The following is a 23,291-nucleotide window of genomic DNA, read 5'->3' as shown; positions in this document are numbered from 1 at the left end:
GATGTCGCTGTACAGATTCAGAGCGGCCGCTTCCAGCTCAGCAAAAGTGAAAGCCACTTGACGGTTAAATTCGTAGTGTGTCCGCTGATAGCGCTCGGGGACAGAAAAATCTCATGGGTCAGAGTCGCTTCCGACTTCGTTACCGTCAACATTAAACACAACAGCAAGATACTTGGAAAGGACTGTCTCGTTCGGTAAGTTTTTACCATAAGCTTCCCCCTGCAACATTCTTTTTCATGTCTAGATGTCCTTGTTGATTTACAGAACAAACATAATGGAAGCGTATTCTACACGCACATATTCACTCGGGCCAACCGTGTGACTCATTTGGAAAAAGGACTCATCGTCGGTTTCATGGCAGCGAAGTGAGCAGACAAAAAAGGCATCGTTTTTTTCCACATGATCGTTCTGAGCAAAATTCAGCGATTTGCTAGGCATAAACCACCGATGAGACAGTATCCGTTCGGATTCAGGACGTTTTCCCATACATTGTACCCGGTCGAAGCGATGGCAAGCGATGCAGATAACTGGGTCAAAAAGGCGGAGGTTCTGGGAATTTCTGCACTCGTAAGTGTTCTTTTTGTCATAACCACCTAAACTATTTTTGGAGCCATCATTGTTCCATGGGATTTAAATTTTCCTTTTCAATAAAAATAGGTTAGCGATCTGAGTATGACCAAGGAAAGGGAATCAGAACCGGCGACTGACAGTCCAGAGAAAGAGAATGCGGAAAAACCTTCTAGTCCATAGCTCCTGAAGAAAAACGAGCTGAAACGAATATGGAGAAACAGCTTCCTCCACGGAAAATGCAGAGGCATGCAAGTAAGTCGAAATATTTAGTGTCAGCTTTAAAATTACCCGATTAATCTTTTAGCGTGGCGGATGCAAGTTTGCTAATTGAAATTATTCGCAAAGATCTAGTAGAATTAAAACTGGAGGTGCTGCGAAACGATCCTTTTTCGACGCTATACTCGGTTAAAACTATCGACGCTTTGCACCTGATGCCGGAACTGCCCACCTCGAGAGCAGATGAGCGCTGGGGAATGTTTTCAGCCACCTGGAGGAGGAAGTTCAGCGCGGAAGAAATGTTACCAGACTTCGCCGATCTGGTATCTGGACTTTTTTGATGATCTCATAGAGATTGGGTGTGCAGATGGGCGTTTAAAGTTCTGGGAGGGAACGACTGGTAACTTTTAGGTAAATTGTTTGGAGTCATTTGTTTTTTATTACAACTATTGACGGACGTTTCATTGCAGGATATATATGAAGCTGAAAACAACCACAACAATGGGGTAACTAACATAAACCTCGCCGGTGACAAAGTGATAGTCGCACGGTTGAGTGAACGAATCGATTTTCTGAGACTGGAAACGTACACGTAAAGTTTTCAGATCGATTGGGGATTTACGTCTGCATATGGGCGAAGTAAGTTCTATGTTTCAAGCAATTTTTTAAGCTCACCTAGGGCGCAGACAGATTTTACTTGTTCTTTTAAAATACTGTATATTCTAAGTCATTTAATTTTCAGTCTGTAATGAGTATGTCATCAAGTGCCTTAATTCTTTTTCTTTTTAGCCCACGTACGCAGCGGTTCGGCAGGAAGCATTAGTTTATTTCAGCAACCCGCCGGCTCAAATCCGTCCACAGCGTTGCCAGCTCAACATCACGCATCCGAGGAGGAGCTTCGATGTATCCTGGAGTTTCACCAGCAGGGTCACCGGTGACATGTTTGGAAGTGGCGGGCGGTACAGTCATTACTGGCAGCTAGGGCCACACTGTTAACGTGTTCCGGCTTGATAGCCACCTATTGCAGTTCACCCTAAACGGCCATTGCGGTCCTATCACATGTATTTTCATAGACCAGTGGCAGGCCGAGATGGGCGCATCTGGTTGCCAGGATGGTGTGCTATGTGTGTGGGACTTGATACGGGGTATGTCAGCCAAATTTACGGTATGGCCTAAATCTACATAATTAAATTGATTGGTTATTTATAGGTGCCTGTATGTACAAAATTGAAGCCCATGACGACATGACGTCGCACTTGCCTGTTCCCCGAGTTACGCAATATCGCTCGGACTGAACGAACGAATACGGTTTTGGGATAGATTTCAGGGTCAGCCGCTCAACACCATGACCGTCAGTCATGCATATTCATCGCTTGTGATGCTGACGCTTCTGAACGAAGCCATTGCTAGCACGAGTTTTTGATTTGGAAGGATAGTTGCTGAGGACCATTCTCACAATAGTATAAAAGTTCTAACCTCAAAAACAGACAACAATAAATGTATTTCTTTCAGAGTTTATAATATCCATTACATGATCAAATGCGCTGATGGGTTAGGCTTTGGATTCGGCTATATTCCATCGTCATTGAAGCTAGATCATAGAATCATGTTAATTTGACAGACTGCAAGTGTTATTAGTAGCACAAACAGCTAGCAGCTCAGCTAGTATTCTTTCTGCTTGCAACCAACCTGGTTATATTGATGTCAATGCTAAATTCGCTGTTGCAGCTGTATGGTCGCTATACTGTTCCATGTGTTATGGGATTCGCTATTAACAAGGGACAGTTATGCTTAGAGCACCAGATTCTAAAAGCGACCAATTTTGGCCAATCACTGGAGACAAAATCACGCGTAATAATTAATAATAAATTAAATTGTTGCTGAGTAATTTTTGTTGTACATGAATAAAACATACCGATTGCCTCGTTACCTATGCTGCCATGATCCGCATAACAGTCCCATTTGGGTTTCCTATGCAGATGGGACAGTTATGCGTATCACGGCAGTATGGATAATTAACCATTAGAAAGGTTATGAGCTTATGTTATCGCATTTTATAATCATTTATACTACGTAACAATTAATAATAAGTTACATTATTGCTGAGTATTTTTTGTTGTACATGAATAAAACATACCGATTTCCTCGTTACCTATGGCTAAATAACCATTAAAAAGGTTATGAGTTTATTGTTGTCGCATTTATAATTATTTATACTACTTTCAAGTGATCGATTTTAAAGATACGACTCGCACTTTAAGCACCCCTTCACCGCGCCATCAAAATAAGTCATACTCCTAATGAACTAATATTTATTAAAATATTTACTAAATAAAAACATAGACCTGATAGTTCGTTTGCAAAAAAACACCGAAGCACAGTGAGTTGGTGTTAATGCTCTATCTGTGATCCTATAGTGCTGCAGGATTTGGCCAACATTTATACTATTTTTATTCAATCAACTTTAAGGAAAATGTATCACGTGAACGCTATATATATGGACTTCTATACTTGGTAATTGTTCCGAATCACACTCGACCTGGCCTTGGGTACAAGATATTTGCTTGATCTCCCACGAGCATGGTCCTGCCGGAGTGTTTGCCTCGCCGATACCGGGGCAGCCTGTCCTAGCGAGGCTGCCTCTTGTGAATCGGAACCGCTGAACATTCCGATGAGGGCATGTCCAACGGTGTTACCGACGAAGCCGATCGCTACACTACCAGCAGTAGCTGCGATTTGAGCAATTAATCCAAAGGCCTGGTTGGGAGCTACCATTGGTGCAGCGACAGCCGAGTGTGACGCAGACTGGACCATCGGCTAACTCGATTCCGGCGAGGTGGAGCGGCTGCAACTGGTGCGGACCTATATTGCGATGTATATAATTTCAAGGATTACTAGAGATTACCAATTACCAGAGATCATCAAAATGTTTTGTGGCTAATGTTGTAATTCAGCAAAAAAACAAAACAAGTTAAATTGATCGCAACAAATAAAATCGCTTTCTTCAACGAATCGTGGACAAGAAAAATCTAAATGCCAAATTTAATGGAACATTGCCTAATGACGTCAAATAAAAATGAAAGCCTAGCGAGCTTGTTAATACAAGATATTCGCATTTAAAAGTAAACCAAATCAAGTTTCTCATACTGTGGTCGAATAAAAAAAAATTCTCAGCCTATGTAAACAAGCTCTGCGAAATGTCAAAAAAGTGAGGTTAAACATTTTCATCCAATGCATCCAATGTTCTACAGCGAGAGGTTCATTTTAGTTTGTTTACATTGCTAATGAATTTTGTACTGCGATTCACCACTTCATTTACCGCGTTGCCAAGACCTTAAGTGAAAATATTCAAAACAGTGCTGCCCAAACGCACATTTTAAGTCCCACCATTCTTGCTGAGGTGAAAAAAATATTCAACATTCTTGCATATTTCAAACTTTAAAAAATCATTAAAAAATCATGATAGCTCCTAAAAATCTCATTTTTACGGAAATGTTCTTATAATTGTGTAATCTTTCGATTAAAAATAAGAAAAACAGGTGTTAGGTCTGACGAGAAAGGTCTATTAGGATTCTCAATCGAAATCAAATCAAATGACTGAATATCTAATCGAGTTTGATCAAGTAGAAAGTTTAAATTTAGGCCAAATGTATCCCACCAGATGCTAACGAGAAAAGAGGTTGATTCAAGATTACATCAAGCATACCCTAGAATGCGAGAAGAAATAAAAAAGAAGAAACAAATATATCTGTTACAGAAAAAAAACTGTTTCGTTTTGCTGTATTACCCAGCATCGTTCAAAAGAGTACTAATTTCGTTCAAATTTTATCTACTTTTCTCTATATCTCCTAGTTCCCAAAATATCATTGGTGCGCATAAAACGGTGTAATCTGGAATTATGTTTTTTTCCGCTTAAAAAAGGGACTTTGCTAGCACTCAGGTTCTTCTGAGCACACTGTTAAAATAAGGCAAACCATTTGTTTACAAATAAAAATGTTTTTGGAATAAAGCTTCCAATAGTCGTGCGAATCTAGAAACTTTGATAACAATTTAATAGCTTCCTCTGGCGATTTTTGATCGAGATTTAGTTTTATACAAAGTTGTAGGTACAATGAAATTGTCCATCAGATTCCCACTTTTGGTAATATTTGAATGTCTAAAGTACTACCTAGGGACAAAAATGTGAACCATTTTCATTGAAAAACCTAAGTCTTCAAACAAAAAAGCTTTAAGCTTTTTAGAATAAAGTTGTTCTACCAAAGACACGGTGAAGACATTTTCACATTGTGGAAGAAATCCAACAGAAAAACGAAAAATCCAAGGCTGTGATTTGAACATGTTTTAAAATAACTAACAGTTGTATAATTTATTGCTGTCAAAAAAAGATCTGAAACCCGATGTTCCAAATGCCATGATTTAAAAATCCAATCTAAACAACAATTTTGACATTTTTTTAATCTTTTTACGGCACTTTTCGTTTTATTTGTAGCAGCATTGTGACGGTTCTTGTTGAATCAGGGATGTAAAACAGAGCTGCTCATGTAGGATACATCAGCATTGCGAACAGCCTGAAAGCAACAAATACGCCAAATCAACGTCATTTACCCTATACACTCCAACCGGAGGCTCTCACCATATCTCATTTGTCATTTCTCATCATGTTCATTCATTCACTCGCGTGTATTCATTTCTGATGGCCTGTCACTCTCTCCAAGTAATGTTTCGCTCACAACTGAAACCGTTCATTCTCTCGTGCTTCTCCATGCCGGGATAGTAATTCCCGATGGTGCATTATCTGAGAGATGCATTAGACCGTTTCGTAAAGCGTAAATGCACGATGGTCTGTGATAGCAAAAATCAAATGTCTAGTGTGGTGGCATGCGCAATAGCAATACCTAACAGAAACTGCAAGCACGCGAATGTATGTCAAGATCGTCGGCAGACCGTTGAGGAAGTAATGCTTATTCGCTTGATTCATGGTAACATTTTTTTTGTGCGAGTGTGCAACAATGCTTCTTTTCTATTCTTTACCTTGCGTGACACACAACCGAAGTTGTGTCAATACCACTACTAAATAAATAGATTGAATGAGTAAAGGGAGGTGTAGCAGTGAAGCGTGCATAATTGTAACCATTCTAGTCTCTAGATATAGTTTAGTGAACCGAATAGGTGACGAATCGGAATCAGAAACAGCTGTTTTCGTTGAAATTACAACCATTTTTTAACAAAAAAAACACCCAACTATGAATGTGAAAATGTCACCTCTATTGCAAAAAAAACTTATTTATACTAATGAAGAAACATTATCTGATCGTTTAGCTTCAGCCAACTGTCATGTAACTCTGGGGCTTAACGTTGAAAATGCACCTACGCGAACATGTTTCAGCTCATGTACCGGCGACCAGCCATTGTTCCGATCCTCCCACAACGAATACCAGGTTATTGTTAATCAAGCCGGGCGCGCAACTACTTTTACTTTCCAACAGCGGCAGCAACAGAAACAGCAGGCGGTGCATTATGCAGCGATGATGAAGTTCGCCCGCTGCGGTTGACATCACATAGCCTACCTTCTTCGCCGGGAACAGAAACAAACAAACCAACAGCAAACTTGTAAGTCGGACTTCTTTGCTATGTTCATTTGTGGCGCGAAGCGCCGTTCAATCCTCACAATAAAACGACGACGCAAATGCCCAATTTCCCTTCATGCTGTAAGTAGGCTCAATAGCGTCGACTAGTTATGTGATTTTAAAACGATTTTATTTGTGCATTGTTCTCCTGGCCAAAGATGACACATTGTTGTGTAAGGGGTTTTGCACAGCTTGTAATGCAAATTTACAGCGCTTTGTCTTTTGGATGATTATCGCGATGGGATGGTACAGCATCAAACATGAATAAATTTGTTTTAATTATGGTATATCACACCGTCGGGAAAAATTGGCTAAACATTTGCGCGCGTTAATACGTCATGGATTGCGTTTCAACTTCGTCTCATCAGTATCTGACACCAACTTAGCATAAGATAGACGTTTCTTTACGCTTAATTGTATTTTTTGTCTGTGCTATATCAGCATTCCTGAGTGAGAAGAATTACATGGATATCTAATTTTATCCCACAAAAATGTTGACTTTAGATAACCACACCAAAAAGAAGAACGTAAAATCACCAAATGCAGAAATGGGAACGACGCTGCTTGGCACTATCATCTGGGGGAACAATAGCTACAGCACAGGCTATACCCACCTCTGGCGCGAAAATAATGGGGTCGGCGATGACCCTGTCCATGTCATGAACTGTTGGCTCAATTTTTGGAAGTTGCTAATTAATTTATTTTATGGACGTGCATTGTTTTCAGTTCACATGACATCATCTGCCAGCATGTAGTTGTTTTTAAAAAAAACATTTATAGCTCAGAGGGAGGTGCGATTGAAGTTTCGCGCCTTCCCGCTGCTTCCGAAACAACTTTCCGTTGACTGTGTGGCGTAGTTGATTATTAAAACAGAACATCTCAAGCCACCAGCCAAGCAAAACAAATATTATTGTTTTTTTCTGTTTCTGATTTTTATGGTTTATAGCATAAGTGCATTTTTTGATCATGAAAAGTAATTAAACATAATTAAACTGACCACAAACCACAGATAGTTATCAGAACTTTCAGCAGCAAATATTCTCATCTTATTAGACGTAACATTGACAATCAAGTGTTGATGACGCCCTTCACTACACAAAGTAGCAAAGAACTGCAGAAAAATCGAGCATTCCAGTTCGGTAATTTCTGCAACTAAATATCGTATACATTGAGTAGAATTCACCCTATCATGCATCAACTTTTTTCTCTGCTAACCTATACAATTCATCATTCCACAACTACACAATCAAAACCACATGTTTGAAATTGAAACAAACGAACACCATTTACCAATCTTCAAGTGTATCGGCATTCAATGAGAATCATCCTCACCTCATTCATGCACAATTCTCCGCCACCCACATAAGGCTAGATAGTAGGTACCTAAAACTGACTTGTTTATATCAATAATAATGAACCAACATGACGGTTGTTGATATTTAAGTAGGCACCTACATACATACGTATAGAGAGATGCAGATGAAAAACCGTTCACCGTCGGATTGTTGTTTGAAGACTCAAATCAATCGGATCATCACATCGTCCTTTGAAGGGAAGCATAAAGTTATTTTCCATCATTCGCTTGAAAAAATGAGTTCAAAGGTTGGCATCTAACCGGTTGTGTGGAGCGCGCGTTTTCCCACAGTCTTATCCGGGTATGTGAAATTTTGCTTCGCGGATGTGTGTAAATTTTGCAAATTACAAAAAGTACTGTGTTATGTGATTTGGGATTCGAGAAAAAAAACACCAAACGCGGAACGAACTTTTCCGAAAGATACAAGTTTTTGCTGCCTGTTGGTTTTTGCTTATCATACTGCTGGTAATTAAAAAGTTTTATGTTGCCTCAAAAATCAAAGCTGGTTTGGTGTAGCTTGTTATCATAACAGTCAGTATTTGTTTCGTCTTTAAACGATATACCCATGTGCGACTGAGAAACCCAGTTTGATTCACATTGTACAGCATGTAGTCTAATAAATCGAACGTGCAATGTGAAGCCAGAAGAAGTTACATATGTACACGATACAGTTACGGAACAATTCGCGAATTCAACTTCCAATCGCAAACGCCTTTTCTTAGGTGTACTTTGTTACAATATCTGCGTGTTACATAAATAGAGGCGAAAAACAGAAATACGTTTGCTTGTATTGTTCAGCGGAATGCAGTCTAGCAGGTAGGGTAGCTGGTATTATTCTTGTCTTAGATTCCTTTTTTTAATTTTGGATATTATTTTGGAATGAAACTATAATTTCACTGATACATAATGAACAGTGCGGTGACGCAGTTGATGATAATAGTTTTCAGTGTTGGGAAAATCGTTATCGTTAAAAGTTCATTTCATATTCATTCATGAAAAAATCTCCTCGCGAACTAAAAAACATCGGCAGTATGAAACATCGTCTCCGAATAATTCTTGTCCGAACAAAGATTCAATTATTCAAAACATCGAAATTCACTAGCGAACTTTTGCTTGGGTGACACACGAAACGAATTTTCGCTCCCATAAAACATCACAAAAGAAACATTCGGAAGTGAATTTTGGCATCAATGACTCGTTGAATTAAAGCTCGCGTGTTGACAATATCGCATAGGATAAAATTTTCATTGATAGAGTCATGAAAGGATTAAAAAGAAACACCAAATATTTATTTCAGCTCAAAACACCACACCACAAGATCTACAGTAAAACGTAATTTTTTTAGCAATCATCAGTGACAATATACCTGGTCTACAAATACAAATGAAAATGAACAGCAACTTGTACTACCGGAATTTTCTTACTAGTATATGGAGATAATTATCGTTTTTCGATGCATCCAAGTCACCTTGTTTTTCGCTTCGTATGCGTGTAGAAGAATAAAGTGAAATTTAATTGTAATGCAGAGGCAGATGCAAATTGGAAAGAACGTCGAACCGAGGACCAAGAAACAGCTCAAGCGCGGGTTTTAGTTTTCAGCCCTACTCGAAGCATTTTAAAATCTTCTCGCATTAATTTACCATTTTTGCGAAGAAATTTTGAAAATACGAAATCACTGGTACGTTAATTAGGCGTTAACGGTTGTCACATGTCGTTCTTTTTTTTGTTGCTTTTTTCAGCCACGGAAATATATTTCAAGTAAAATGAATGAATTCAAGATATGTCTCAAGAAAATCTGATTAATCATGAACACGTACTCGAGTATGGATGTAACACCTCCTATTCTCATTCGACATTGAATAGCATACCATAGTACCCGCCGAGTCGGTTCCGGGTTCCTGGCATAATTCCCCCCAGATAGCCGGCAGCGAAATAAAAAGTCTGGCAGAATTTCTGGGGGTCTGGCTGACAGAGCGCTGCCCAGCCGGCCGGCTCAAATGCAACAACCGTTTCTGGCAGAATTTTTCGCCTTACGGTTATTAACGGTTTTTTTCTGCCGAATTTCTGCCAGGCACGCACCGGCAGGACCGGTTTTGTACCGCTTCAGGTTTTGCTTGTATTTTTTCTTAATTTTTTAAAATTTTATGTAAATTTATAATAAAAACATGTCTGGAGACCTGAAATCCATATTACTTACCATGTTTGAAACCAAAATCTTTGTTTCTTCCTATTTTTTTCATCTGCCAAAACTATCCTTCTTGGAAAAATGTAAATATGGCAAAATTGAAACAACGATAAACAAAACAGAACCGGTGAGGCGAATCTGCGTGCCATAACTGGAAGGAGTATAGCTGAATTCTGGCAACGCCATTTTGATAATTTTGACAGCTGCCGGAATCCTGACGGATTTTTGGTGACTGCCCGTTTTTCTTCCAACCGGGTTATTGGCCTGTGCTTTTGTGAGGACCCCTCTGAAATACATCAGTCTACCACGCCGACCGCCACGATTTCAAATTCTGAATTTATTGTCGATCTTATTCGCCATTGAATCTGTGCGTGGAACCAAACGAGCAAATATTTCCGTAAATACGGTCTTGTTCATCTTATTTTCGGGCGATAAATAAATCAGTATAGAGTTGGTTATGTTAGTTATGCTAAACTGGTTTCAGGACAGTTGCAGTGATTTATGTTGAAAATTTGTAGTCCATGGCATCGGAGCTTGCTCTAAGTAATTCGTCAACGTCATCCACACATGCGCCAATGCCGTTGCCGATGATCAGTTAGTATCAATTTCAAGGCGCTGAAGACACGTTCTACCGTTACTTGCGTTGAAGGTACTGATAAACTTGCATCAGCAAGGCGAAACATTTCTGGGTGTCTGGTTTGCCGATCAATCCAGTACCGAAGTACGTAGAAACGTTTCAGAGTTGAAGTTGTTTGTGAGCTGGATGATGTGGATGTTGAAGGACTGGACACGGTAGAGTGAAGATTTCGAACATATTGTTCAGATGGTGGCATCGTTATTGGAAACTCTTTAACAAAGTAAACGGGTTTCAGTTGGTTCCTCGGGTAAATTCTCCAGTGACGTATCCTTGCCAAAATAGTTTTCAAGATACGTCTCAAGAAAATCCGATTCGTCATGAACAGGTACTGACTGACTGCTAATTTCTTTTCCTTCGATTCTATCGAAACGGCTCCACATATTTAGGAGATAAGTCTAAAAATGGATATAGTTTTATAATATGTATTTTAATAGACTATGTATATTTTACCTGAACTTGATCCTTATCATAGACAGATAGACGATTCGAACCAAGATAATTAAACCGAGGATCCATATATAAGCAACATTTGAACTGAATTGTGTCAGTAAGCGTTTTAAGCCGTGTATGTTTTCTGGAATGGCATTCAATCTTGCTTGACAAATCAACCATTCACAAAAAATTCCGACAATGGCACATGTTCTCGCTGCAAACTAACAGTAAGGAAAAACACGGGTTGCAGGGCATCGCAGTAAAGGTCCACAAATTTCCAATGTTTGGAAAACGCTAACAAAACAATATTATTACATTATGAATGTACAACCATAGAATTAGAAAAAGTGTTACCCATTTCACTAAACCTATTTTCTAGAGAGAGATAGAATGACTTTTGATCGCATAGTGATTTAAGCATTATGTAAACCGAGTTCCAACGTGTAATGTTTGCTATGGGAGCCAAGTGCGCTTTGTGAGAAATGAACTGCTCTCTGGCGTGTCGATTTCACCAATTTCTTTACAGTATTTATTCCTTTGGTGCATTTTTTTCAGAACGTCCCAAACTGCTAGTTGGCAAGTATGAGTCGCGAATCTAATGCTTCCTACCGCATAAGGCTCTATCTTCTTGGAAGTTTCGTCGTCGGACTCCTCGGTGTCTGACCCGCTGCCAAACCCTACAATACTTTCGTTATCCAATTCATCGTCTATTGCCTCGTCGATGGCCATGAAATCTAACAAACGATTAGAGTTAGAGTTGTCCAAAATTGCTTCGACAGCCTGTAACTCTGTTTTAAGAGTGGTTCCGAGTCGATCCACATGTTCTCCGACATATGTGCTTGCAGCCGTTTCACCGAAGCAACCATGTTCGCTCCATTATCATGTGCAATGGTAAGCAATTGATCAGAGCTGATTCTATATTTTCGCATCGCTTCTTCTTGCAAAGCTTGTTGCAGGTTATCTGCAGTTTGGCTAACCGTCATCTCTTTGATTACTGAAAGATATAAAAAACTCAACAATGTTGCATGATTCATACAATCATGAAATACAATCTTACCCATAGAACGACAGACAACTCGACCGTCCAAGAAAAACTGTGCGTTTACACCGAAGGAATGGTGGTTTCTCCGGGAATCACTATCTATTTTCAAGTTCACGATACGACCTTCCATCTCTTTAGCGATAACCTCTCGTACGCACAATGCTCCGCGGCTTAAAAGATCCGATAACTTTTTTCTGTTCATCGGTAAGCCTACAGCACCCCAAAGAGGTTTCATGAGTGTTTGACATCCTATCCACTCAGGAAAACTCAACGGGAATGCATTGGTGGTTCAAATTGCATAGTTCCAATAATTTCTGCCGCTCGATCGGTTTCAACGACGACCTTGTTTTTAGATTTTCTCGGCGGCGGAAGTTCATTGTCGGAGGGAGATATAGCGCGTTTGGGTGCATACCTAGCTTGGATGTTTTGTTCTGATATGTCTAAGAAAGTTTCCGTGATTTAATTTTCCTCTCTGCACGTATCACTAACATTGCATAGGAAGTTCTCATTTTCCATTCGCACAGCCTTTTCTATTTTCGATTTTTGAGTATCTTCCTCTCCATTACTTTGAATGTTTTTTAGTTTTTAACATATAACTCACTATAATATGCTTCGATTTTTGATACTTTCCACTGGAATACGTATGGTCGTTTGTCGAAAGCTACGTGGTTGCGATGAAATGCGATGTTTATTAAAAAGAAGAAGTAGGTTTTTTAAAATATTTTGCCAGCGTTGCCATGCGATAAGATTTGGTATTTTTTATAAAAGCATGAGAGAAGGAATATTATTTCACAAAATTGATTTATTAAAGGCACATACATCATTTGCACATACGACTCGCAGTACTCATTGAACGAACGAAACTTTGCTTTTTAATATTCACATTATTTCCAAAACAATGGAAACCACATAAAAACAAGTGTCTTTCCATATATAAACTTGCCTACAAAATATTAGTCGATTGCTCAGGAAATTAAAGTGGAAGGCAATGCTTTATGGAAGACAAAAGAAACGAAGAGGTGGTGTTTCCATTTGATAGCATTTTATTTATTAGTTTACTGATCCCTAACCAACGTTTGTAAATTCAAATACTCTAATGAATGTTGGATCTGAATGTTTATTGGTCATGTATTTTGAAGTGCTTCAAAATGTAAACAAAAGTTATATCATAAAAGTAACCTATGCATATCTTGTATGCAAATCGTTTGTTTACATTTCACACAAGATTTTTGAATGTCCACCAGTTAGTTATAAATATAATTCAAAATATGTATATTTTTACACCGTATACAATGTACAATAGTTTTTAAATATTATAACCATTTTTAAAAGTTTTACTCATTGTTGAATATTACAGAATTCATCTAGCAGCACTGTTATTGGCGCACATGTGTAGTCAAACGCAATTGCTATCAGAATCATGATATTTATTTTCTAAATAAACATGAATGCAACGTATCCTGAATATATGAGAGTAAATAACATGAAGAAACAAAATTCTTATGCAAATATCATTCGAGATGATTTCGGTGGCCGAATTTTTGTTTAGGATATTTTAGGTAGAAAAGTTCAGGAACGAACTTCTCTCATCCAGATTGTTTTCAGTGCAGAATGCTAGGCTGCGAACATCGCATATATAAAAGTTCACTAGCGAACTTTTCGGCTGCGATATTTTTCTTGACAACTGTTTTCGTATCAACATCGCCAATGAAAAAAGTTCACTTATGAGCATTGATATTTTGAGTTTTTCCCAACACTGATAGTTTTATAACATAATCAAATCTTTATAGTCCAGGGTTTAGAAACCCTTCGCCATAAACGCTGTTCTAAAAAATAATTCATTATGAGGTTTTGTAAACTAGCAAAGATTATCTTAGCTTAGCTTAGGTACACTGCCCGTAGTTGCACTTCGTGATTGACCGAGTGAGTGAAAATGCACAATGAACCAAAGGTATGATACTTGGGTGGAGCAAATCATTCTCACTGTGTATGTTTCAATGACTCAACATTTTCTTAAAATAATCAATAACGACGCCGACTACGTCCAATGCTGTTCTACCGAGGAAGGAAAGGAATGTTAGTTCGATACTCGCTGTTAATAGAGACCGAGACTACCTCTGCATCTCTACAAGCATCACGGGAAAGGAAGTGTGTTAGTAGGAGAGGGAAAAGATCAGAAGGTATTTCAATAAGCAATAAGCACGAAATTCGAGCGCGTTCAATTTCCGATAATTTTTATCAAGCGACTTGAACTCCGGACAGCCGGGCATCGGGAGTTTTACTTCTTATTTATACGTCAACGATCGTTTCCACCTGTTTAGTTCGAATTTTCAGTATTAGTTTTTAATGTTCGTGTAGCTTGAGTTTGCGCGACAGGCCCTACTAACAAAAGCAAAATAAGTTAACAGCGAAAAATTTAATCGAAGGTCGTGAACAAAATGAAGCTATAACAGGAAACTATCGAATTTATTTATTAAGAGCCAATAAAAAAAACTTGAGCGGCCAAAAATAAGCAAAAATTAAATTCACTAGCAGATCACGCGCGCGTCGTTTGTTCCCCTTCCCTGTCAGCATACGACCACAGATTCCATCGGACCGTCACCAATGCCGCATCCGCTCGAAACGAAACTGAATTGGGCTACAATCCCAACCGCTGTCAAAATATAGGAACTGACAGCGGTTGATGTCAAAACCCGACCCAGCCCCGGGCTCAAACAAAAACTTCAGAAGGTAGGTCGTACCCCGGTTGGCGCCGCGGGAGGGGTAAGGGATAGGAGTTCTGTATCAGAGGTGAAAGGTGGCCTCATGTTGCACAATAATACAGCTTTGCAAACCACTTAAACGGACTGCTCTGAGGCTTTTCTAAACTAGCAAAAAAAAATTAAAAATTAAATAATCCGCGAAATTTTTATTTTTTTTTTTCTATCTGTTTATTTGATAAGATACTCAGCGCAAATTGTATCTACTGCTCGTACCTATGACGGATCGGTAGAAGTTGGACATAACCATGTTATATGTCATGAAATAGCTCACGGAACCAGGGATGCTAAGTGTTTTTTTCAGACAATCTATAATATTTTTTTCGAAAAAGTCTGAAATTGTCAGGATGACCTATTCTCCATCTATGTATTACTAATGGAATATGCTTATTTGTTAACAAATAAATCTCGGTCCAACGAAAATTCGGAAAGTGTGCCAATTCAGATTTCAAATGCTTACAATTTTTACCATAGTTAAATTCATCAAATGGATTAAGTTTGAATCTCTGAGATTTCAGAACTTCGGATTGCAGCAATTTCTAGCTGATGATAACTCGGAAAATGTTGTCGACCTCCAGCGATGAAACTTGAAGTATCCAGTTATTCTTTAATAGTGGTTTGAAAATCAGTGAACCATTCTTGTAAGTTATTGTGTTATTTTTTAATAGCCAGATCAGACAAAAATAAATCGGTGTATCTGGACGACGCTTAAAAATCTGGAGGATTACAGAAACATCTGGAAGGTTGGCACCCCTGCACGGAATGAAAATGAATCCATGAGCAATATTCTAAATTCTGTGTCTATGGTCCACTAGGAGATTACAGTCTATTTTCTCTTTCTCTCCCTCTCTCTCTCCTGACTACCAGCCAAGACCGTGACCAAAAAGTAGTGTAGCAGTATATCAAGGCATGCTTATATGCATGCATATCAGCGGATAATGTCGAGTATCAACCTGATATCTACAGCACTGAAAAAGCTGTTTTGAAAAGCAATCAAGTGTAGGGGTTTGATACTTTTGACAACGTGTCATTAGATTCCGTTTTGGAAGCAGCACAAGGTCATGGAGTATCATTATATATGACGAACTGGATAAACACAATGCTTAGCAAACGGCATCTGTGCTCATCGTTGAGACAAATAGAGATTAGGAACCTGAATGTCTGCGGATGTCCTCTTTTATGGAAGCTTGAAGAAATTTTATGAGCTTGGATTCCAGACATATGATTTCACCGATGATTATTATAGGGTGATGTGCCTATTATGGCAGTAGAGCCTATTGTGACCCTTTTTCGTACCCCTTGGTTTCGAACCGAGCATATGAGATAATGACACTATCGATTTGGCTAAAATAGGTGAGAAAAAATAAGCTCAAGTTATATTCTTTATTTGTTGTGCACATATGTATTTAGAACTATCCTCTAAATCCAACTTTTAATTAAAACAAAATCACCTTATTGAAATATCTACTAATCCGCCTCACTCACGTAGTGAACCGAAACTGGATGCAACGGCGCTTAGCAAAATAAACACTTACGAGCCAGCATTTACCGCCTCATATCTCGTTATTCCGGCACAAATATACTAAACATTGCACTGATACATACCTTTATTTTAGCTGGAGAACCTTTTTACGATAATTTCACTTTAAAATCACTCGTCAAACACTAGAATAAGCCTAGTGTTATAATAGGATAAAACTAAATACGGGGGTTCCTATTATTGGCATGTTTTGCTGATACACTACCACAATCAAAACCAACTTTTTGCATCCATCATACAGAAAAGAATCACCAGTGCGGCCAAACCAAAACATGAACTTGTAAATATAATGTAATGCGATTTCAGGTATAAGTAATCAATTATTTCAAGTTATTCAACTAATTGTTGATTGCAGATATTTTATTTTCATCTGCACACACAATTCGAATCGGGAGAAAGCAATGTGTGATGTGAAACTTGTCATTCCAGTTGCTAACCTTCGACGGGTTTTTTTCAGCGTGCGCAATTCTGGGCGCTCTTCAACTAACAGCTTATGAGTTTCATTGATGTGCGTGATGTTTACGTTTGTTTTGATCGGCTGAAAAAAGCAGAATGATTCGTTTTACAAATCACATGTTGGCGTCCATGATCTGGATACCTAGTTAGAATCGACGCAAACGGAATATGAGGCATTGCGTTTCAACTAGATTGTTTTTCGATGAGGTGGAAATTGACACACCCATGAGGCGATATTTGGATCGTTGAGGTGGGAATAGATACACAGAATGGAACATTTATTTTTATTTATGCTGAAAATTGAGGCAATTCTGCTAAATAAGCATTATATAGATGTTTAAGAAACAGTACACTGATACTTTATTCTGAGAAAGGTTATAGATAATATGGCTTCTTTTAAAGTTGTTCAAAAAATAGTGCGACCCTCTCCCTAATGGTGCCAAAATAGGCTCATCACCCTATAATAATCACCGGTATTTGAACACAATTTTAAATTTGACGCAATAAACCTTAGGTGTAATTGAACAACGGTGCCATTATGTTGAACTAGCAGTTAATCCAAACAAAACATATTCATGGCTCAATAATCAATTAGTATAATCACGTAGATTTTATAGGTTCTGGCTGTATGGAGCCATAACTTGAAGAATACGAAGTTTGTTACATTGCCGGTTTTTTTGTCGGAGGGCCGAGCAAGTGCTGATTGGGGCATTGCAAAAAAAAATATTTTTAATTCTCAAAGGGCCCTCAATAGAGATATATGCACGAGAAAATTATAAAATTTAATATGATTGACAAAAGGCCCTATAACCCCAACTTCTCGTATTCGGACCTGGGTTGCTGCGGACCTCCACGGATAAACATCGATTTTGTATGCTATCAATATGTTATTTTTAGTTTGTTAGGAAACGACTTAAAATTTCAATCTGCACTCAGAAAATATATTTTTCTTCGCGGACCCCCAGCAACGACTTCGCGGCCCCCTAGGGGTCCGCGGTCCCCAGGTTGAGAATCACTGCTCTAGAAAATGTTTATTCAGACGTATATCGATAGACCAAGAGAAAATTTGGTAATCATTCAGGTAAATGTTGCAGAGTGTGACCAACTCCAAATAAATCAAGCAATGATAGAAACCTAACAGACATCATAAGGAGGGTGCGGACCACATTTCATCAAAATCCATCCAGTGATTTGGAAGTGTATAGAGCACACACCAACAGAAAATAATTTTTATATCTATAGATTGGCCAAACTATGGCTCTTTCCCCTGAAACCTTCATGTTCGAAGAAACTTGCGTTGACCCTGATGAAAGTTCAGCAGGTCAAGAAAAATCCTCAAAACTCAAAAAATTTCACTATTATAACTACATTTCTAGTACTTTCACGTTTCGTTCAATAAATATTTTGTTTTTTTTTCTACGTACAGGAACACTCAATGTTTTAAGCTCTAAAAGATTCGTTGGCAATGTCTGTAACATAACCGGAGTATCATGACTACACTTTGGATATTTTAACAACTTTTAGTGCTGATAAGGTTTATTATGCTTGGTAAAGGAAAACGTCAATGTAAAAAGCAGAAGATACATACTTTCCTTCTCATATCTTAGACCAACACTCCATTTGATTGAGCCAGTGGTATTTGAAATCTGCAATACACAACACATGGTAAAATTACAATCGGTAGACTACGTACACCTACACTAATCCTGTCATGCTGACAGAAGATGTCCAGCACCGCCTTTATGCGGGCAAAATATTTTATCAAAAAAGCTAAACTTCCGAATTATTCCACTAAACCAATTCACATCTACAGTGAAACACTAGTAACAGGCTACTCAAAAATATTTTTTCAGTTGTTGAAATTTCCAAAAATAGTTAAAATTTGTTTAATAAAGATTACCACTAAACACAAAATAGTTTAGCTTCAATTGCCTTTGACAGAAAGCTACGAATATTCAAACAATATGTGCGTTTGAAAGGTGTGAGCGTTGTGAAGAAATGCTAGTGCGGATGACAACATACAATCATGTTTTAGTAGTTTTATTTAGATTTTTATAGAGACCGCCTAAAGGCGGTAGTGAGAACTAGAGGGTCATAAGAGAACCTGGCCAGACACAAATCCCCGACTACACATGAGAAACGTTCCAATCGTACCCATTTATACTGTTTCCTGAACCCCAATGAGCTGCAGTTTTTTGAAATATACACACCGCACATTTATTTATGCTTTTAAGAACAAAAGACCCATCGCAGTTAAAGCCCCAATACAATTTATACAATATAATTTATATCTCTTTAACCGTCCCGGTAGTCCAACGATTCAATTACACTGATAGACAGAAGTATGCAGCGTTTACATATTTTCCACTTCTGTCTCTTTTATTCTACTGTTATCTACTATTTGAAGTAGGATAATGAAATTTTAGAATTCAAAGTAGAATGATTAAATTTTAGTATGGAATATTTAATTATTGTATCTATCGCAAAAAAATTAAAAATAATTTTTTAAAAGTTCTAAATAGAGTAGTCCCCTTAAGAAGTTAACAATTAGATTTGACTGGGGATACCCGTACAGCAGAAGCGATGATTAAATGGACGTATACAACCACACCAGAGAGAAGCTTGGTTGTATGATCTCGAATAGGAAACTCACAATAACTCTCTATATTAAAATAACGTGCAATAATAAAAATTTGCACCGAAATTTAAGATGATGCTCAAAAACTAGACGCAAAGACTTAGGTATTTGAGTTGAAAAGACCCTAAGAAATATTGCAAAAACACGAAATTTTACTTCTTTACGTTTCTTTAAATTCAAAATTCTTTTGAGACTTTAAAAGAATCATCTTCAATATTCAAAACATTTACTTTGAGGAAAAGTTCCGAAGTGTCCGTCATTACTCAAGCACAGTGCATAGCAGTCAACGAAAAAGAAAACTCTTCTCTTTTGTTTGCTACCAACAGCTGTGCTGAGCAAGTAACGGTTCGTCCGAATTTTTCCTCATAACGAATTTTTACAGTTGGTTTTTATTTTATATAATGCATTTAACGTTTAGTTGATCGAAAATAAGGCCACTTACCATTTCTTTGCTTTTCTCATTCACACTGCGAATATCGTTGGTCGTCATGGTTTTGTTTTGCCTTCAAAGCGAACACTGTTTGTTGCATGAACCGGATCTCAGCCGCTCGGATGAACCGTGGTCGTCGCGCGGTTTACGTTGCAGCCCATCGGGCATGGCCTGCTTCGTAGCGTATAGTAGGGTGGTATGTAAGTTGCAACAAGAACACAGAGTACCATCTGCGATCAATTCTAGAGAAAGTTTTCAATAGGACGTAAGTAACATTGAGAGCCTCACTTTGTTTACATTCTCTTTCGATTATTACTACATCACTATAATACTATTCAATAATTTTTGTATTATTCTTGGAAAGTGTATGATCGAAAGTAAACAAAGGAATGTTCCTGAATGATATTTACATTTTACTGTACATCTCCTTCCGGCATACATGTTTATCGATAGTGATTTTCATTGTCAACGAGCACAATGCTCCAAAAAAGTTTCTAATTTCAATTTATATCAGCAGCATGATTGTTTGAGGCATTTCACTTCGTATGATTTCCTTTGGGAAGATTTTTCAGTACTCTTCTTAGTTCCCGAGAGTAGTCTATTTTAACACTTGGTTGTCTTTTTATTAACGGCACCATTTTAAACTCACTGTAGCGCTATGCTATATTTCTCCTTGATGGAGAAATATAGCATAGTGCATATTGCATTGGCTTACTAAGCCCAACCAAGTTTCGATTTCATTAATTCTCATCAGCTTATTCTGAAATCATTTTCTTGCGGAAATCACGCAGGCCTAGTGGTTTGCACAGAAACATAAACAGTGTTTTCATTTTTTTGGAGCTAGCATCTATCCGGCACTACCTTAGTCATGTCACTAAGTTAGTGACGAATTCTAATGAGACAAAGGCGAAACGCATATTCCATAACTAATTTACTCAATGTAGAGTTTCTAATCATTTCTTGAGGATATTTGATGAGCGATTGTGATTGCAGAATATGATTGTTAGGTTTATGGGCGAGATTTTCAGTTATTGGATTGCTCTTCTTCTTTGTTTATCTAACAACAAGTGCAAAGAGTTCAACGTGATGCACACTCCGAATTAAAGCATTTTGATTTTGAACCATTCAAAACAATTTCGTGGCAATTTATGTTTCTTCATCGATGTTCTAACCTAAACACTAAACTACTTGCAGGTTCCACGACCAACTACCGACTGTTTCGGAAACGCAGTAAAACAAAACCCTTCCAAACACACAATTCGTACTTGGCGGTTTCCATAGCAGACTATTTACCGAAACCCCGACCGAAAATTTCCGCCAACCAGCAAACCATGAATCGATCCCGCTCGGTTCCCGGCACCGGAGGAGGCGGCCGAACGCAACAGCTCCCTTCCGGTTCGGGTGGCGTTGACCTAGCGACCGCCCTAAACACCCGAGGCAAAACGATGATAATGAAAAGCGTTTCGATTTTTCTGGCCAGTGGCAAACGAAGCGGCGACGAGTTGTCACCGGATAAGACCGGATCCGGATCCGGACAGCAGTCCGGTCGCTGCGGTGGTAAATCGGATCAACCGAAGCGGGAACTGAATCCTGGTGAGCGAGAACGACGGCGAAATAGGAGAATCCTGGCCAAAATGGATGAGCTAAACGGGAAGCTCAATCCGAAGATGCTGGAATCGTACAAACGAAGGACGCATTTTTCCAAGTGAGCGGTAGTGTAGTGTGATTGGCAAGTAGTTAGAATGGGAAATTACAATCAAAGTTTTATAGCATGCCAGAAGTGCAATCGAAGTTTTATGAGTATCTTCAAGAGTGCTATAAATTCTTAATTATTATGAGGGTAGTTAAAAAGCTTTTAGTAATGCACTTGTTAATGGTTAATTTATATATGAATTTACATATAAGGTAATTGAGTTGATAGGATGAAATGTTATACACATTCTTAAAAAAAAGATGTAATAGAGCTAAAGTGTTGGTTTCTGTTCGTAAATGTGTATTCGTTCTATTAATATGTTCTTCATAAACATTATCAAATTATATCCAATAACTACTCTTTTCGGTCTTTGTTTCTGTGTTATCGAAACGGTGTGTAGTTTTTAGCTCTTGTTTTTGAAAATGTTTCATAAAACCTTTCTAAATAAATTAATCATGGAATTTGCGTTTCGACTTCGTCTCATCAGAATCCGACACTAACTTAGTGACAGGGCTAAGATAACGCCGAGACATTCACGTAGGACTAGGGTTTTGCCCAGAAACACGTTTTTGGCGCTAGCTTAGTCCTGTCACTAAGTTTGTGTCGGATACTGATGAGACGAAGTTGAAACGCAAATTCCATAACTAATTAAGTTATAGGGAGAAAAAATATTTTTTATATATTAGGGAGAAATTGAATTTCTTCTTCAACCGACTACTCTAAATAAATAAAAAGTCAAAAAGCACTTCTAAACGATGTAAATCGCACTGTTTTTTTTTGTCTAAATTCCTTTCCCAAACAATTTGTCGTTCGCCTCCTGTACACTCTGCCTGTAGTGCTAGGTGGGACAAATTTACATATATCATCGTTTCTGTCACGCGATACATGCAAACTCCGGTTTGCAAGAAACACACAATTCAAACCCTTTTCCCATGCCAATCGAGGGCCACATCGAATCAGAAAAACGAAAGCAGATCAATATCATGTAAATTTTCATGAGTTGAACGTTTCAACCTAATCGTCAAAATCAAAAGAGCAAACTTCAACAGCTTGGGAATAGAACCAACCAACCAACCGAAAGGCCGATAAGCGAAGTCAAGGGGGAAATTTTGTTTCGACAATCAACAACCTAGTCCTACCGTGTACTGCGGAGACTCGGTCGTAGGTTGTTTGAACTGAACGGTTTTCACCTGTCTTTTGGCATTGTTGTTTTTCTGCATTGTGGAGGGTAGATTGGAGAGTTTCTCGAAAATATCCTGTAGCCCCGATTAGAAATATCGCACAATGTGCCAAATTAACTTGATTTATAAACTTCTTTATCAGATATATAATCCAAATTAGCATTCACTGGAATTCGTGCTGAATTCTCAGCGAAATATGCTGATTACTTAATAAAATTGAAATAAGTCCTGACGAAAACTGAAAACATAAAAAATAACCCTTGATGAAGGTAGAACAAAGTTATCGAAACGTTGGCAGTGAAACATTTTTTTTAATAAGTCGACAGCTTAGAGACATTTTCCGTTAAATCATTACACTTAAACGAAATAAAAATTAAGTGTTTTGGTACAGAACCATTGTGCCACTGTGCGAGAACTGTTATTCAAGTGCGGTTCGATGTGACCAGGCGCGTTTCGTTTCCTATTTTTTCGGCCGGGAGCTGCCAGTCTCTTATATAGGGATGACGCGGGTATTTTGCGGGTGAGCCGAGG

General features: G+C 38.3%; 2 protein-coding genes and 1 long non-coding RNA gene across 7 annotated transcripts in view; 2 read left to right on the top strand and 1 right to left on the bottom strand.

The window, feature by feature from the left end:
* The window catches only part of LOC131684038 (uncharacterized), a 114,610-nt gene extending 94,532 nt beyond the window's left edge, over nt 1–20,078 (bottom strand). The window contains exon 1 of the mRNA XM_058966570.1: nt 19,899–20,078. The gene's annotated coding sequence lies outside the window, so the exon portion shown is untranslated. The remainder of the gene's footprint in view (nt 1–19,898) is intronic.
* LOC131684111 (uncharacterized) lies at nt 1,774–2,434 on the top strand. Its single transcript, XR_009304619.1, has 3 exons — nt 1,774–1,931; nt 1,996–2,246; nt 2,299–2,434. It is a non-coding gene; the product is annotated as an uncharacterized LOC131684111 (long non-coding RNA).
* Nucleotides 6,380–23,291, top strand: part of LOC131684072 (calaxin-like) — a 41,621-nt gene continuing 24,709 nt past the window's right edge. Inside the window, exons 1-2 of one of the 5 annotated variants that reach the window (XM_058966638.1) lie at nt 6,380–6,396; nt 21,081–21,591. In XM_058966638.1, the coding sequence (XP_058822621.1) occupies nt 21,218–21,591 (374 nt within the window). In that variant the 5' untranslated portion in view covers nt 6,380–6,396; nt 21,081–21,217. Of the gene's footprint in view, nt 6,397–7,900; nt 8,584–21,080; nt 21,592–23,291 lie in introns of those variants that run through there. The other 4 variants (XR_009304613.1, XM_058966627.1, XM_058966620.1 and 1 more) reach the window with 4 other exon arrangements.

The sequence above is a fragment of the Topomyia yanbarensis genome, chromosome 1 (genome assembly GCF_030247195.1).
Source record: "Topomyia yanbarensis strain Yona2022 chromosome 1, ASM3024719v1, whole genome shotgun sequence".
NCBI lineage: Eukaryota > Metazoa > Arthropoda > Insecta > Diptera > Culicidae > Topomyia > Topomyia yanbarensis.
This window is presented reverse-complemented; position numbering and strand designations above follow the sequence as displayed.